This window comes from Dermacentor silvarum, chromosome 6 (assembly GCF_013339745.2).
Source record: "Dermacentor silvarum isolate Dsil-2018 chromosome 6, BIME_Dsil_1.4, whole genome shotgun sequence".
Taxonomy (NCBI): Eukaryota; Metazoa; Arthropoda; class Arachnida; order Ixodida; family Ixodidae; genus Dermacentor; species Dermacentor silvarum.
In genome coordinates this window covers 50,909,000-50,927,340 of record NC_051159.1, presented here as the reverse complement: position 1 = coordinate 50,927,340, position 18,341 = coordinate 50,909,000, and the positions used below count along the sequence as shown (strand labels likewise).

General features: G+C 42.7%; 1 protein-coding gene across 1 annotated transcript in view; it reads right to left on the bottom strand.

Annotated features, from left to right (window-relative positions):
- LOC125946297 (angiotensin-converting enzyme-like) overlaps positions 1-15,808 on the bottom strand; it is an 88,223-nt gene extending 72,415 nt beyond the window's left edge. The window contains exons 1-8 of the mRNA XM_049669005.1: positions 15,584-15,808; positions 11,296-11,454; positions 9,863-9,971; positions 9,608-9,751; positions 8,489-8,680; positions 7,016-7,113; positions 4,561-4,730; positions 335-459 (exon numbers count right to left, since the gene is read on the bottom strand). Of these exons, the coding sequence (XP_049524962.1) occupies positions 335-459; positions 4,561-4,730; positions 7,016-7,113; positions 8,489-8,680; positions 9,608-9,751; positions 9,863-9,971; positions 11,296-11,454; positions 15,584-15,808 (1,222 nt within the window). The remainder of the gene's footprint in view (positions 1-334; positions 460-4,560; positions 4,731-7,015; positions 7,114-8,488; positions 8,681-9,607; positions 9,752-9,862; positions 9,972-11,295; positions 11,455-15,583) is intronic.
- Positions 15,809-18,341: the final 2,533 nt, after the last annotated feature.

Sequence of the window (18,341 nt, the reverse complement as noted above, 5' to 3'; positions counted from 1 at the left end):
ACACGTGCCTGACACCGACGAATGGCGCATTAGACTAGTGATTAGTACTTTGTTAGATTTGCGTATTACACAAATGTTGTATTATAACTAAAACAGTAGTAGGTCGGATGGAAATCAATGTTTTCTTTTTGGCCTTGTTCTGTTCCCGCTAATCACATCACATACTAACTCGCTGCGTGCATGGCTGTTCGTGAAAATACGCGCGTGGACTCCTACAGAGTAGACTATTCTACTTACGCGATCTGTTTTTTTTTTTCTACTGACAATTTCATTTTGCCTACCAGTATCCAATTTATTTAAAATAACTGCGGTACGGGAGAAGATAAATAGTCACCCGGGTTCGCGCCATCTCTGAAGTACATTGGTTGCTTTGCGTACTTGAGGTAGTACTCCACGTGTCCCATTTCATGATGAATAATTAACAGGTCGTTCATGTCAACTTCGGCGCATTGCTTTATTCTGTAAATGAATGTATTCGCTTTATTAGGAGACAGACAACATTAGCTTTCAATGGTGCAACTTACGGCGCTGTTCACTAGTTGGAAAAAAGTTGGTAAATAGGCCGTAACTGCATCATTCGCTCTATCTCTCTCTCTCTCGGCTTTTTTTTTTTCTTTCGGTCCAGTTAAACGTAACTAGCCAGTCCAATCCGCATCTGTTATTCTGTATGACGTCGCTCTTATAACTGTATATGACGTTTTAACTGTATGTAACTGTTACAATGTACGAGCAACGCGTATATTCTGTATGACGTCGCTGTTATAACTGTATATGACGCTGTAACTGTATGTAACTGTTACAATGTATATAACGTGTACATGCTGTATGACGTCGCTCTTATTACTGTATATGGCGTTGTAGCTGTACGTAACTGGTACAATGCATATAACGTGTACATTCTGTATGACGTCGCTCTTATAACTGTATATGACGTTGTAACTGTATGTAACTGTTACAGTGTATATACCGTGTATATTCTGTATGACGTCGCTGTTATAGATGTTTATGACGTTGTAGCAGTACGTAACTGTTACAATTTATATAACGTGTATATCCTTTAACGCCTTTATTTTGATGACACACATTTCTTTGATGATTCTGTGTTAGCCGTCCGGTGCCCCTTTCCTGCCCACATAATTGTTGACACTTGCTTCCACACACACACACACACACACACACACACACACACACACACACACACACACACACACACACACACACACACACACACACACACACACACACACACACACACACACACACACACACACACACACACGCACACACACACACACACACACACACACACACGCGCGCGCGCGCGCGCACGCGCACACACACACACACACACACACACACACACACACACACACACACACGCACGCACGCACACACACACACACACACACACACACACACACACACACACACACACACACACACACACTGCACTAAATTCTGTATTCGTTCAAAACCGTTCCGGGATCGTCGTTTCGCTTGATGTCCTCGAGATGACGGTCAAAAGAAGCGACACCCGGCATTCGTACTGCTGGTGTACCATCCCACGATGCTCCGGCCCTACTCTGCTAATTGTCGTCGTATGATGACGTATGCCGATGACGTATACGCCATTCTTTTCTGTATACTCACGCGTGATTTGATGATTGTGTTATGAGGAACACGTTTGGCATATATAACTAAGGTAGAATTGATCGATATAGCTTATAGAAATGGTGTAAGAACTGCTGAGATGTAGGCTCGCGTGTGATGCGAAACGTGATTGCAAGGTCAAGACGACGACGGCAACGATGGAATGACAATGAAGTTATGCGATGGTGGCTAGCTCGTTGGCGTGCAATATATGTAGGGTCCATCGTGTTAAGGTAAAGCCTGGTAATTCCCGATTTTTTGCGCCAAATTTCCAGAAAATAGGGTTAAGCCCGATTTCTCCCCGAAGTTTGTCAGTTCGGAAAAGGATAATAATAAATGCAGGTGTTATAAAACTAATGCGCAAGACAGGAGTAATTGGAGATCGCAGGGAAAGGCCTTCATCCTGGAGTGCACATAAATATAGGCTGATGATTATGATATATCATAACGTTAATATTATTGATGTCAGACCATTGTATATGCCTCGTTTGTTTCTTAACACTCACGCGAAAATGGGCATATACTAAAATATTATGTATCGAGCGGCTGCTGAACGAAAAACTTGTTGCTTTATTAGTAGCAGCCCGTGTTTATATGAATACGACAATGACGCGTTGTATCTCATTTTACCGCACGCTGCATATATGTAAACGGCTTTAATGCGGAAGCGAATTAATGCAGCGCTGACATTGATCAGAATTGCTAACGGTTTGGAGGGGACGATTACCCAACTACGTTAAGTTTAAAGAAGATTGCCTGATTCGTCTCGTTAGTAGCCCATAAATAATTGTTCTTGCAAGAACGTACTTTGGGAACGAGTAAAATACGATGACAACAAGCAAGGAAGAAAGGCCCGACAAGTCTAGAATGGACACAGAAATTCTTCCATTGCATAGCATATGATGATGTACGTCAACAGGAAGAGGCAAAAGATGCATGCACACTAAACATTTTAGCACCTTAAGTGTGTAAATCAATTTGTCGCCAGACGATCACCCTAAAGGTATTGATACAAGCACCTTAAGTAAGAGCTTTTGGTTGAAGCAGGAACGGGGGGAAATGAAAAAAAAAATGTGGCCCTTAGCTGGTAATATATTTTCACTGTTTACGGGCTGTTTATTAACACTACTAGGTAAACGGGTTCAAAGGGCAAGCAATTCGTACGTAAATAGCTTACGGAAGACATTCGCGGAGGCGTATTCGAACCCGGGAACTTCACGTGGAAACCTGACACTTTATACACTACGCCACACAGAAGCCTCGTTGCGGTTCTTCAAATTTAGCTATCTATAGATTGTCCAGAAACTGAAATTGCGTCATTTCGTCAGAAACCTTGCATACGCGTTCACACTTTGCATTGCAGGAAACGCGTTCGTTCAGTAAACACTTCAGTAGCAAGCCAATAAAAACTTGTACGATAAGGAAAAACTTCACACCTCCTGTAATGCATGTTTGTGTGCAGTATTTGTACTTTTTGTTTCTTCAATTAAAAAAAAGAAGTGCAGAGGACAAAGTAAGTAAGGCATTGCCCACCCCGTCTCTATTTCTTGTTTCCCGTAACGTGGTTTCTATTAGATGTTTTATTGATGGCAGCGAGGATTTGTAGAGATGAGTTCGTTGCTATTAAATGTTCCTGTGAGTGTTTTCGCTTGGTTAAATAAAGCTCTGATGCCAAAAGGGAGACCGTTGCTTGCGTTAATAGGTTCTTTTTAAACGTTATCAAGAAAATCCTGCACTTTGGAATGGCAGACAAAAAAAAGACAAAAAATTCGTCAGCGCTTCCACTCCGTGAAGATGATTAACCAGCGAAGCTGAAACGTGCGGCTCCGACGTTTATCATTGGATTAATCCCGAGGGTTTCTTAAAGTATTTCTCAATTATGCGTTTACACGCACGTTCGGCTACGACGTAGAGAACGACGTCACTGACGGTATGCCAACAGTCCGCCGTTGTCGCTTAGGTTCGATGTCTCGAGTTTGCTCAGCGGCGTGGTTAGCAGCATTCGCCCGCTATTGCCGCTTGCGATTGTTCGAAATTAAATTGCTTCAAAATTAACTCTGTCCGTTATGTAAGACAATGAATGGGCCATACCCCCTTAAGCAATGGCTCATACCCCCGTAAACGTGGCCTCCCCATTACGACGACAGAAGAGAAGTGAAATTCTACGCTCGGATGATGAGCGGCAACGCAGCCAGCTATGGAAGACGACGACGACGACGAACGCGGGAGCAGTGGCACGAGTGCGTGCCGAGCACGAGCGCAACCCGAGGGGCGCTCGTGCACGAGCCAGCTGCGGAAGAAGACGACGACGCTCAAGCCAATGCTGATGATAGTTTTCAGAAAAGCACACAGGTGCTTTCGCCTATACATGTAAAGCTTCGCTTTAAAAACGATTTCTTCCCGGTATTCCGGCCAGACAACAAAACCCCCGCATCTTCTCCAGTTTTCATTCAGAAAAATAGCATCCGATTTTTAACCCCCGAATTTCAAAAAACTTAAAAGCAGATAACGAGGAACCCTAAATATATCGCAGCAGATTTAAATGGATTTCCTTAATTTCTTATGGAGCACGTTATGCCTGGGCAAAGGAGTTATTTGCCATCGTATAAGAAATGCCAAGACTGTTAGGCTAAATACCTACTTATTTCATTATGTCGCGCTTTTATTGGGTGCTAGAGTACCAATGTTGTTTAGAGGTAGGGATTGGCATTACAAACTATAATACCGTTTTTAGTTCTGAGAACAACACACCTCTACATGTGTAAAAGGGGGCGGGCATCAGAGATCTTGATAAGCGCGCTAATGATTAACTGAAGCTGTTGCTTCGCATTACCTGTATTTTATGGCAACCTGTGCAGAAACAGGAACACAGCGCTCACTAAGAAGAAATGCGGCATTTCGTGCATTTACCTGACATCGTCATTGTTGCAGAAGTCCCAGGCAGAAGCGTGGCAGACAATTTCCCTGTCGGGCGGCTTAACGAATAGCGACCTCTCCCAAAAAGTTTTTGGCATTCCCGGAAGCCCCATAGATGTGAAGAACTCCTCCGCAAGTTTGTACATGTCGACAACAGACATATTCTGTGGGTTTAAATGGATATGTTCAGTTGAACCCCTATTAACGACGTTGATGGGATCCGATAGGTATTTCGTTAAATCGACATCTTCGTTAAATAAAAATACACAAAACACCCAGTAATAAACGTTGTATTTCATCAGCGAAAAAAATTATTATTTTTTTAGAGATTTTTGTAGGGCTGGGAAATGACGGACTGAGGCTGCACTGAGAAAACAGCCAACGTTTCATGTCGGCTGCTACAGAACAGCTGGCGCCATCTGGTAAGCCGCCACTCAGTTTGCAATGCTATGATACAATGCAATAGGCACTTTCAAAAAAGTCAAGCGACCACCTTCAAATAAAGCACGGTAACAGCTTTACTGTAGCAATACCTTTCGAAGCATTTTGAACATGACGGTTTTCCGGCAACGTGTTTATTTTATTATTATCGCATCTGATATTCAAACATGAAAACTAATTCTGAAATGGGGCAGAATGCGGCAGTTATAATTGTAGAAGAGTCTGTTGCTGGGGGTCTGTTGGTACATACGTGTAGAAACGATGGAACCCAGCTTTTAAGACGCAAACCCCAAGAGAAATGCAGACGGACACACGCTGGGGACATCCAGCGTGTGTCCGTCTACTTGGTGTTGGCGTCTTAAAGGCTGAGTTCCATTGTTTCTACAGTCATAATGGCGTAATCGTGAGAGCGATTGAAATTCTTTTTAATGAATGTTATTTACCGCAAGGCATATGAAGCGAGCAAATAAGAAAATTTTAATAAAAGCGTGCAGGCCTGCATAATGCAGACACTGCAGCAATGTTCTCGCTAAGTCATTGTCCTTTAATCAATTGGTATATTGTCCGATACAAAATATTAGAGATATTTTCCATTACCATAATGTTGCTACGTTTCAGGTTACAGGAATATTACATTGGGGAACTCAATACAATCTCCGGATCAGCATGACTTCCAGCAGGGCTTTGAAATATAGCATGAAGAGTATTTGCAAAAGTGGTAGCGCCTATTATGGACCGAGTTAGAGTAAGAATAATGGCACGGTGGTATCGAAGCAAGATATATTTAACAGCGGAGCTGTTCTAAGTCGAGCGTGCGCCATCGATGACGGCCGCCGTCACGCAGGAGCAGAGCCGTAGAGGTCACGTGACCAGGAGAGAATGAGAGCCGCGCCGGGGGAGGTCAGGTCTCGTGACCAGCAGAGGAGGAGAGGCGCGCTGGGGGAGGAGGCGACCACAGCGAAGCTGTGCATTTGCGGCCGCTTCGGTGGGCCGAACGGCGCTACTTGCGGGGGATGGGACGCGTCAGCGTCCACCGGCGACGGCGTTCCTAGCGCGTTGCGGGGGATCGGACGCGATCTGTCGAAACAGCGGAGATCTGGTCGTTCCTTCGGTCTAAAACGAAGACTCCACAACGAAAAAAAGAAACATACGCGACAATCGCGTAAACAGAACGACCATAGCTCCGCTCTTTCGACAGATTTCACTTCGTGGAACCGGCTTCATTTTTTTATTTATATTTTATCGTGAACGCTGAATATTTTTATGCGCTTGTGTATATTTTCTTGTAATATTAAATTCTATAATCAGAATAGATCTTTACATACAAATTTATCCCCTTCAGTCACGACATGCACATTTGTGGACGCGACTTATTTTTGCCATTTCTGTGTAGGTGTTGCAAGGAATAGACAGCAAAAATTAAGCTTAGGGTCAATTGGACATTCTTCTTACCTCACGTACCTTCACTTTACTTCTGAGGGCAATCTATCGCTACCGAAGATCGCTTTAGAGAAGGCACTGGAGTGTTTGACGGGAGATGTGACGTGGGACGTTTCTGTAGCAATTGCGAAAGAATTTTTTTTTCTTTCTAGTAATGCTTGCAACCAATAATTAACTTGTGCAAGTAATTTCCGCTAGTGATTCGATTATTTTTATGACGAAACGTATCATTACTGATTGCACTCTAATTCGATACTTCATCTCTCTGTAATTATGATGGCTCATCGTAAAATACAGAAAGAGGCATTTTACCGCCTTGGCCTAATGAAGTCTGCAGCACCTTGGCAGAAAATTATGTAAATTTTATACATTTATCCACAGTCGATAATAATTCGTGGCTGAAGGCGCTATTTTCTTGAACTAAAACAACGACAGTAACTACGATTGCAATTTCAACTTCGAAAAATCGGTTCCCACTTGTTATTTGTGCATTTACTTGTTGTGGTCACTCACACGATAGTGACTAATTTTCTTCGAGTTCTAACACATGCTTTAAACGCGTACTCACATTCTTTGCCATAGCTGACGTCCCATCTATTGCATCCTTGTTCGGGAAAGGTTGTGTTGCTTTGTACAAAGGCCCCCACTGCTGGGAGTGTATAGTACCTGCAATTTATTAATGTTCAATTAAAACATTCTCCGACGATTACGATACTCCCTAATGCGAAATCTGAGCGCAGCTGCATACGTGTTTTCCCTTTGCTACGTGTTTGCATACGTGTTTTCACTTTTGGCTTGCGCGGACAATCTATCTTGTGCGGCACGTTGTAAACCGAGCGAAGTGTGGCGCGACTACCTCGCTAATCGGGAGATCGCGAGAGGCAGCGCGTGGGTGACGCTTGTGCGCGATTCACAGCAGTCGCCGCAGAGAGACCTCCGCTCCAACAGCGGCGTCATCGGTGAAGAGGCGACGCGCGCTATTCTGGCGCCATCTCGTAGCCATCGTCGCCGCAGAGCCCGTCTTGCGCGGCACTCGCTTTTCTTCTCACGCTTTCGCCAAACCCTCCTCTTCCGCTTTCTTCCTCGCGCTCTCTTCGCTATCGCCGTCTTTTATCCGCGCTCCGCGTTCGCTCTTTCATCATTCGCTGTGCTCGTTAGTTCGGTTACGAGGGACGCCAAGGGACGACGCCGACGCTCGCCGAAGGAACGGGCACTCTAAAAGAGGTCGTTTGCACGCCTACTTTGTCACTAAACGGGTCCATTAAATCTAAAGAAAGTGTTCCTAAATCATATTGAACTGATAAAGTATTCTTCGAACACTTTACTTTCATTCATTTAATTCAAAAACGACGAAGCGAAGTGGACGCACCGTAAACGTTATGCTCAATCGCCTCGAAGCGGAGCCAATTAAAACTCCTTGGGCGGAACACCAATTGCGTTCAGTCGCCACAGTGTGCTTGATGTTCGACATCGTGAGTGAAAACGTCTAACACACACCACAGTTAACGCTTAAACATTCGCGTTACATACTCGTAACCGTCCTGTGAGCTTTGTTTGCTTGCTTGTTTGTCTGTTCGTTCGTTCGTTTGTTTGTCTGTTCGTTCGTTCGTTTGTTTGTTCGTTCGTTCGTTTGTTTGTTTGTTTGTTTGTTTGTTTGTTTGTTTGTTTGTTTGTTTGTTTGTTTGTTTGTTTGTTTGTTTGTTTGTTTGTTTGTTTGTAATTTCGTTTGGAGGCGAGTTGGTTCATGACGAATAAGTATCACTGCACAAAAGGACAAGAACAACGGCAAAGTGCAGGGATCGAGCACGCAGTGCAAGGACAGACAGCGCATTTCTTGTGCGCTGTGTCCTTGTCTTTTTGTGCTGTGATTCTTAATTCAGAGTTTATCAAACGCACTCGCTGACGAGTGCATCCTACGGCGAGTATCACTAATACTTTCCGAGTGAAAGTTTGCGAATGACGCTAACGTCAAAGTATACTCGCTTAACGTGACGCTTAATTTGGCCGTCTAGCAGGAACGTTGCGCACCAAGGCATTTTACCTAGAAGGTGAGCTGGTATGGGGCCATCTTCTCGTATCTTGTCGGCGCCGTACATTTTGCGTATCCTCGTTCTGACGTACGCGTGTAGTTGCTGGTACAAGGGAGACAGTTGCTCCCAGAGCCGTTTTACATTATCCTCGAAACCATCGTACTCGTACTGATTCTGCCACAGCCCACTGGCGTCGTCGAAACCTGTGAACCCGAGATGGAAACGGTCGGAGCGTTCAAAATCACGTTGATCTGGTGCCGAGACAAATGCTAGAGTGTCTCCGTGCAATAATCTTTGTATAAACTTGGACAAATTGGCAAACAGGGCGAGTTAGTGCACATTCAGGTCATGGAAAGCGCGAAAAAGATACGAGACGACTCACGAACACGGGACGATGCGTCTACTATCAAATTAATGTTTGTATGTTAGAAACATTTATAATAAATATTAGAGTTTTCATAGTTATAAAGGCTTGTTGTGCATTCATCGAAGTGAGCTGGAATTATGAATTAACGTAAATTACCTTTCACTGCCTAATGGCTAGGGTAATGCAAGTGCATAGTGGAGGAAATTTTATAAGGTAGTCGAAGCTAAAAATAATCCGATGTTTTCAAGTCAAAAACATTTCACTATATAAATGCACGCAGGTTGACATCCATGACGCGTACAATCATCGATGAAACGTTCGCATCGCTCTTGCCTCCGTAATTTCATGCTTTTAAGGAAAGAAAATTAAGACGTGTGCTCCGGGTCTAACGCTATTCTTACGCACACTCCGGTGCGAACGAAAGTTTACAGTAAACAAAAGCACCACTTGGAAAGAGACTTTCGGTAAAACTTCTTGAACAATTGACAGTTTCGGCGTGTGACTGAGTTTGGCTTGTTCGTTGTTTGTCGCTATAGAGAAACTAGCGCATGAATCGGACGACGACGGAAGGTGAGATATGCGAACGAGACACACGCGGTGGTTTATATTTTAGGTCAGCCTTCAGGAAACATTTCTAGCCCTATAGACCAGTTTGTTAAATGTACCGTTCAATAGTGACAGCGGGCATATTGTTAGAGAAGGAATGATCAACAGGCATTACAAACGAAAAACTTTGTGAAGGGCATGTGCTGCTTAACGTTACCGTTGAGTTTCGCTGCTTCGTTCAGGAGTTGGACGTATCGGGTGAATTTCTCTTTCACGGGTTTTCCTGAGACTCTGCGCCACTCGTTCCACACGTGCAGCAATTCATCGTAGTTCCTCGAAGAAGCTAGCATGTCCTTGATCTCTGAGGCGACAACAACAAGAAGAAAAAGTTCCAACTATACGATGCGTAAGCTAAAGTCTACAGACGCAAGAGCACGTTCTGAAGTTGTGGCAGAATGGCGAATGTGTTTACCTTTGTCTAGCGTGAGGGTGCAGTCATCAGGATTGGTGGCTTTTCGTGAAAATGGGCAAATTTTCGCCGATGCATGGTTGCCTTGCATGTCACTGACAATCTTCAAGAACTGGATGGTCGTCGAAGCAAAGACACAAATGTGTATTCGAAGTCATCGTTACGTTTCACTTCTGCAAAAAGAAAAGAAAGCTGCGCCTGGGCCATTAAAGTTTTTGGTTGACATCGGTGTTTATGAGCCTCTCGTTGTGGCCCTGTGTTTGCCTTGTATTGCACGGAAAAATGCATTATTACCCGTCTTCCGAGTGCGTAGATCGTTATTTTGGGACAATTACAAGCACTTTCGTTTCCTCTTTCGTCATTCCATTGCACGAAGGAATGCTCCCCTGTCGCTGCAAGCTATTATTATTATTATTATTATTATTATTATTATTATTATTATTATTATTATTATTATTATTATTATTATTATTATTATTATTATTATTATTATTATTATTATTATTATTATTATTATTATTATTATTATTATTTACTTAAATACCCCTGTGGAAGTATTACATGAGCGGTCGGTGCACAAAAATATTCACATTGACCACATCATAATGTTTAATGATATTCTCAATGCTAATGATAATCATATCATGATGTTAAATTATATGGTTCCTAATCTCATCTCAGAGAGAGAGAGAGAGAGAAACGTTTATTATTGAAACAGTGTCCCGAGCGAGGCCCGGTATCACCCTGAGATGGGAAGGTTCCTTAGTCCAGGAACCCTTTGGATTCGGCTGCCCTCTTGGCCCTGGCGACGAGTTGTCGTTGGTCTTCCAGGTCCCCGAGGGCGAGCTTGGCCCAATCTCATCTCAAAACAACCAAATAACGATCCACGTATTGTCAAAAGCCTAACGGCATAGGGTTTTGAATGGCCGCGTTTGATGCACTTGTCAAATGAAAGAAACATTTAATATGGGTGAAACGCAATACTACTGAATATGCAACTACATATTATTAAAGATAGTCCTTAAGCTAAATGCAAAATATCAAAAATTAACTGCTTACAGCAATTCTTCCCCGATGTTGTGGATTTTCTGAAGATATATTCACACATAGTTTTTGTTTGTTTGCGTGAGTTGGATACTTTGATGGCCAAGTGAATTTAATATTTAGGGCTTTATTTCATAGACTAACTTTGAGATATCGATATATTTATTTACAAACTGGAATGTCACTTGTAATTCAATGGTGAACGCATTTATATTTTTGCACGATGTTTCCATTACGTATTGACTACGTCTGGTTCGTGCTCAAATCAAACATTATTTACAGAATTGCCTAGCTGTCCCTGAGCAAAGCTGAACCAATAAAAGAAGAAACTGTTCATATTTACCTGTCATACTTAGCGAAAGCAAAATGTTCTACGAGGGAAAAATGTTTACTTCGTTCTGCTTCTCCTGGGGTAGGATAGCCGTGTCTACAACTGAGAGCAGCTTGAACACCCTCTTGGTGGTAGGGTCCTTGAATGAAGTCCACCTAAACTGAGTGATGTTCCTCCATAACTCCTTCTTCAGCTCGTTTGACTTGAGACTCTGCTCTACCTGCAAGTATTGTGGGTTAAAATCTCACTGCTCCAAGTCGCTTTTTACTGCATCACTGCGGTTTCTGGTAATGGTTCGCGAATATTCAAGATTTTTGAGAGATGGAGAAATACATCGCCATGTTGTCACAGTCGTCATCGTCACTCTAGTTCGTGTCCACGGGAGGACTCCCCTGGCCCAGATTTTGCAGGTTTCAGATTATTTTTGAACTAAACAAACAACTGCTGCAGCCAAGAACGACGTTATGATAGTTCATATATGCATGTTTCGTCATTATTACCTGCCTAATCGATGTCCACTGCAGGACAGAGGCTTCTCTAGCGTTCTCCGATTGACCCTGTATTGCATCAGCTAACTACATTAAATGCCTGCGCATTTCCTGGTCTTATTCCGCCGCCTAATCCTATATTGTCTTGACCCTCATACCCTAGCACAGAACAACCAAGCAGTTTTGCACTAGCTAACCTCCCTGGCTTTCCCTTTCTCCTCTTTTTTCCTCCTTCTCCTCCTACACTATGTACGACCTGCCCAGATGGACTTTTTTTCCTTAAGACGATGATTTGGCTCCAGAGGTCCTTTCTAAATACAAGGGAATTGAGAGTATATTTTTCTCAGCAACCACTGCACCGATTTAGATGAGGTTTGTTGAATTTAAAACAAAAAGCTAAATACTAATCACTGTAAGAAGAATTTTTTTTATTTAGGTTGCCAATACTTTTAGAAAGAAATGTTTAATATTGCTAAATTTCCGGAAACTCGACTATCAAGCTTACAACTCTAACTAAGCAATGAAAAACAATATCACAATCATCAAACTGCGATTAATAATACGTCATAAAGCGAAAACATTTATATATCATACACCGCTTTGATGTATAGCGCTAGTTTTGAGTAGGACTTTCGCAAAACTTTCGTACACATTGTAACAATTTCACCTAACATGTACATTTATATATCACGTTTTTGTCCATTTTAGATGCTCTAACGGATGCAGTTCGCAGAACTGAGATATCTGTTCCGCTGCGAAGGTGCGGAACTGTGCTTCAATTTTTCGAAACTTGCCAATTTCCGCGAATTTTTTGTCGAAGACGTTTCCGCTTCTTCATTCCGCTTCTTACAGTCACTATAGTTTAGCTTTCTCTCTGAAATGCCACAAATTTAATTTTAATTCAAATCACCCGCCGTGGTGGCTTGGCGGCTATGTTGTTGCGCTGGTAAGCAATAGGTCGCGGGATCAAATCCCGGCCGTGGCTGCCTCATTTCGATGGGGGCGAAATGCAAAAACGCCCATGTCCCGTGCATTGGGGGCACGTTAAAGATCCCCTGGTAGCCAAAATTAATCCGGAGTCCCTAATACGGCGTGCCTCATAATCAAATCGTGGTTTTGGCACATAAAACGCGAGAAATCAATTCAAATCAAATCAGTCTAGGGGTTGTCTCGGAGAATCCCTTCTGTATTTTACATGTAATTTGAATGGGCGGCATCAGAGTTTGCTTCGAGGCAAAGTTTCCTCTTAAATCCCATCCAGCATATCAGATACACCTGTTTGCTCTCTACTTAGTACTGCTGTCTTCTCGTCTGGCACTACATTACGTCTGTAATTTTCCGTGCCACCGCTGATTGTGACGCTCTTAGCATCTAAAGCTTTTTTTGTTATGCTACAAGTTTCAGCCCCGTAGGTTAGAAGTGGTAAAGTGCACTTATTGAGATAATAGTTCATGTCATTCGAATCTTAGTTCGGTATATTGTGCATTCGTTGCGTGCAAATATCCGATCGTGGCTGAGCACTGGGACAAACTGGGATTATCGAACCCTGCATTATCTACGTAGTCGAGAATGTCTGCAACCACATTGGTCAGCCCACTAATATACACCAACTAAGCCATCCGTTTCATCCTGCAACCTATATTTACTTGGACGAGCATGCTTCGCATCCAATACACTGCTGCTTTGCGGAAACACGGCTGAGCGGGATGGCACAGCGTGTAGTTGTTCTTTAGGTGAATGGGAAAATTTTACAGTGGCTGAACACTTTTCTTCACAGTTTTAATGCAGTTAAATTTTACTATGTATGCTTGTTCGGGTCCTGATGCAGTTCATCATGTTAGCATCGCTAAGCTAAACTTGTATGGCGTGTTCTATAGTTATATTTTGTTGCTTTTCTTTGCGGTAAATAATAATAGCCGTTAATTGCAGTACATTGCGATTTCATCTGACTTATTAAAGAAGACCTGACTGATAATTTGCGTGCGCATAGCCGTGCGCAGTTTATCTTAGAGAGAGAGAAGTTTAATGATACGAAATGCAGAGAGGTCGGCCTGACATAAATTCCTCTAGCTCTATCTTAAATTCTAATGACACCCCACAATGCCTTGACCTTTCTATTATGCCTATTTTCTGCAAGGTTCTGTGCACTAGAGCTCAATTTCATTGACATGCAGCTTAGTAATTATCTAAAAAGCATTACATGTGCTAAGATTAAAAACTAAATCAGTCAGTTTACTTTTCCTTCCTGGCTTACTTTTCAAAAAATCCAACCGTTTTGTACTCACATTTCTGGATGCAGTTTTTTAACATTCCTGCGATATTTTGTGATTAGTACGTGCAATAAGACAATGAAACTTACACCTGGTACAGTGGAATATATATATATATATATATATATATATATATATATATATATATATATATATATATATATATATATATATATATATATATATATATATAATTGTTGGCTGTCCCAAATATGACCGTGAACGACAGCCGTTGACCTCTTCGTTCGAGCCAATTAACAACAGCCCGTTGAGCGAAATCCTGTTACTGGGTTCTTGACCGGACATAATATCAGCGAAGCGAGCCATGGCATCAAGGCTCTGTTGGAATTTTTGATTAACACAGGCTAAGGTTCAAGGATTCCACAGCTACCTTGGTTCTCCACAAGAAAAGTAGAAAGATACCTATCAAGAAAGGGGTCAGGCAAGGAGACACAATCTCTTCAATGCTATTCACTGCATGCTTAGAAGAAGTATTCAAGCTCTTAGACTGGGAAGAATTAGGAGTGAGGATCGATGGCGAATATCTCAACAACCTTCGGTTTGCAGATGACATTGTCCTATTGAGCAACAATGGAGAGGAATTACAACAAATGATTGAGGACCTTCATCGAGAAAGTGCAAGAATTGGGTTGAAGATGAATATGCAGAAGACAAAGATAATGTTTAATAGCCTGGCAAGCGAACAAGAATTCAGGATCGCCAGTCAGCCTCTAGAATCTGTAAAGGAATATGTTTATCTAGGTCAATTACTCACAGGGGACCCTGATCATGAGAAAGAAATTTACAGAAGAATAAAATTAGGTTGGAGTGCATACGGCAGGCATTGCCAAATCCTGACTGGGAGCTTACCACTGTCGTTGAAAAGAAAAGTGTACAATCATTGCATTCTACCGGTGCTAACATACGGGGCAGAAACTTGGAAGTTAACAAAGAAGCTCGAGAACAAGTTAAGGACCGCACAAAGAGCAATGGAACGAAAAATCTTAGGAGTAACGTTAAGAGACAGGAAGAGAGCGGTGTGGATCAGAGAACAAACGGGGGTAGACGATATTCTAGTTGACATTAAGCGGAAGAAATGGAGCTGGGCAGGCCATGTAATGCGTAGGATGGATAACCGGTGGACCATTAGGGTTACAGAGTGGATACCAAGAGAAGGGAAGCGCAGTCGAGGACGGCAGAAAGTCAGGTGGGATGATGAGGTTAGGAAATTTGCAGGCGCAAGTTGGAATACGCTAGCGCAAGACAGGGGTAATTGGAGATCGCAGGGAGAGGCCTTCGTCCTGCAGTGGACATAAATATAGGCTGATGATGATGATGATGATGAAGGTTCAAGGCTGTGAACGCGCCCTTTGGACACGAATGTGCATATAATCATATCTGTGTTGTACATCATCACCATCACTTCTCGTTCCCTCCTCTTCTCATCACCCTCTGGCCACAGTAACATTACTTCAGGCTGACCTCTCTGGATTTCTTCAAGTAATTCTCCTTTCTCCCGTATTGTGAAATGCGATTGAAAATTTTGGTTATTCTCTTACCCCTACTTTTCTTTAAAAATGTTGATACTCACTCTTTTTCTGTCGTTTTCACTGTTGATGTCCGTCTCGTAGTTCCATTCGGCAACGTTATCGTTGTAGCAAATGTCGCTCAAAATGGCGTCGACCTCATCGAGATAAGCTTTTGCTCGGTCTTTGTCTCGGACAGTGCCATCGACCGGTCGCCTCGGAGAACACTGCGCGACTGCGTATCGCTCAAGAAACAGCACCACGCCGAGCGTGAAGCTGGCAATTTGCATGCTTTCTCAGGTAGTGCAAGTATTCTGTGATCCAAAGTGGGTTGAACGATGTTAGTTGTAATCTGGTTACCATTTCCTTGAGAATTCTGTCCACTTTGCGGTATGCATCTAACCACTTTCACCCAGTGACCCAAGTTGTCTACTATAACATGGACCACTAGGTTTGTGCTGGCTACTGCCTTGCCAAGCAGACAACATAGGCCGCTGGGTACGTGCCTGAATAGACAACTTGCTGCTGGTTTCCACACGCCGCCAGCAACAAGTTAAACAACTTGGGTCTCTGCGTACGTGCAGCTTTGTATGTATGTATGGAACAATTAAGTATAGCCATTCGGACTCCTTAATAAACACTCTTCACTTGTGCGTATCTTGTTCTCACTAATTCCATCATCATAATGATCAAAATAAACACCATAACTTCTAAAACATACCATCCTCCATCGTATGAAATAATTCTAACAGTATTACGTTGCCAGTCATCTCGAAATGATGGACGCGGCGCTGGTGTTTAGCTGAACGAGTGAGAACGTTGTTGCTCAACGTATTTTCCGAGCGCTCACTGGCAGCATTTTCCCATCACAAGATACAAAAATGACACAAGCAGCACGTGGAACGCATGCGGAGGAATATGATCATGAAATATTGATAAACTCAAAGGCTACGCATAAAACGGGACCAGACATGTAAAAACGATGGGCAACTCGAGCGTACGCATAGCGAAGACACGATGACGCAGTATTTTTATTCTTTTGTTAAATAAAGTCCGAAGATATCGATTCACGAGGCTGACGTCCCAAGACAACTGAGTGGCCATATGAGAGACATCGTAGAGGAAGTCTCCGGATTAAGTCTAAATCGTATAGGGGTCTTTAACGTGCACATAAACTTCACTGCACGAGCATTTTTGCATTCCACCCCCCGGTATCCTGGAATAAATTTTGCACCCTGGAAGCGTATTCTTCCAACTTCGGGTTCAGCAGCAGTAGGTCATAGCCACTGAGTCACCATGTCGGGTGAAGCTCTGACAATTGAGGCAAATCGGTGTTTGTTTATTTATTTATTTATTTATTTATTTATTTATTTATTTATTTATTTATTTATTTATTTATTTATTTATTTATTTATTTTGTTGCCTACAGTGCCCAATGGAACAATGTACAAGTACATTACAATATTTATTACGATTTTACACGTGAATCAACCCCAGCAATTCCGGACATCGCCTTTAGTTCACAGCTTTTACACCACGTGGCGTACGGACCTTTAAGATTCGAAATTCGCGCCATGACGCACGAAGTGTACTGGACGATAACAGAATACACGTTTTAACAATAAAAAAATAAAAAAAGGACCACGCCAACAGCTTTCACCGTCGAGCATGGACGAGCACGAATCAGGAATAACTGATCTGATAACCGCCGCGCGTATAAGACGAGCGGCCAGCTAGTCTACTGTGAATCAGTAGTTTTGCTGCTATTGATAGTCGTTTAGAGGCTCAGCCCCGCTTCGAGAAAGCGGGTGCAGAATCTTGAAAGAGCGGCCTCCGCCTCCCCCCCCCCCCTCCTTCCGTCCATCTTTTCCTCGTCCAACTTTTTGTCCGATCGAATCAAAAAAGCAAAAATGCCCTTTTGTCGCTTCATTTGTCGAAAGCTGATTCTAAAATAATAATGTAAGCTTGCTAAATGGTCGCGATGGGCGCATGTTTCAGAATATGCATTCGCATGATTGACACCCTTAATCTCGGTTGGCCTCAGTTTACGAGTCCATTTGTGCATTTGCGTGCAGGTGCTTGATCGAGTTATGTTCACTGCCACGGAATTTCTGTTTTTCGAAGGCGAAAGCCTTAGGTGCATGGCTATATTTTCGGTGCCATTGGCAGTGACCTTGGCGAAACCGCGCCATAACGAAAATGGCCGACAGCGCAAAGAGTAAAATCACGTCAACAAAAGCTCGGATTGACGTCAGTTTTCTCAGGGAGGTTCCTGTGAACAAAGTAAATTAGTGGCTTTGTAAAGAAAATTTGCTACATTTCAGCCGAACACCTTTTCTAAGTTCTTGGTAAGCGACGGGTGTAAATGCAGAAAATCATCTGTAACTGGTCAGTATTCGAATACCTGCTTCACTGCACAATGGCGTGGCCAAAATTTTGTTCGGAGAGGGGGGGCTCACGTTGCAGCGCGGCCTCCTCCTTATAGAATTTGTCGAGGGTTCAAATACACCAATAATAACTGCATTGTCATTGCCAATGTCATTGTATATTAGAGGCTGCAAACAAACTACCGAATGCTACCCACTGTCAAGTAAAATATGCATTTTTTTCATAAAAGAATATATTCGTATGTCCCAAAAATTGTGGCAGAAATAACTGATATCAATGCTTTCGCGTTTTTTGTCTATTTAATCAGTAAAGAAAATATCACACAAACTTTAGAACATCAGAATATCATAGAATTCCAAACCAGCAAAGCAGTGCATACAGCTGGTGCGAAAAACGTAAAGGACATGAAAAGAACAAGTTGGGCACAAATATTTT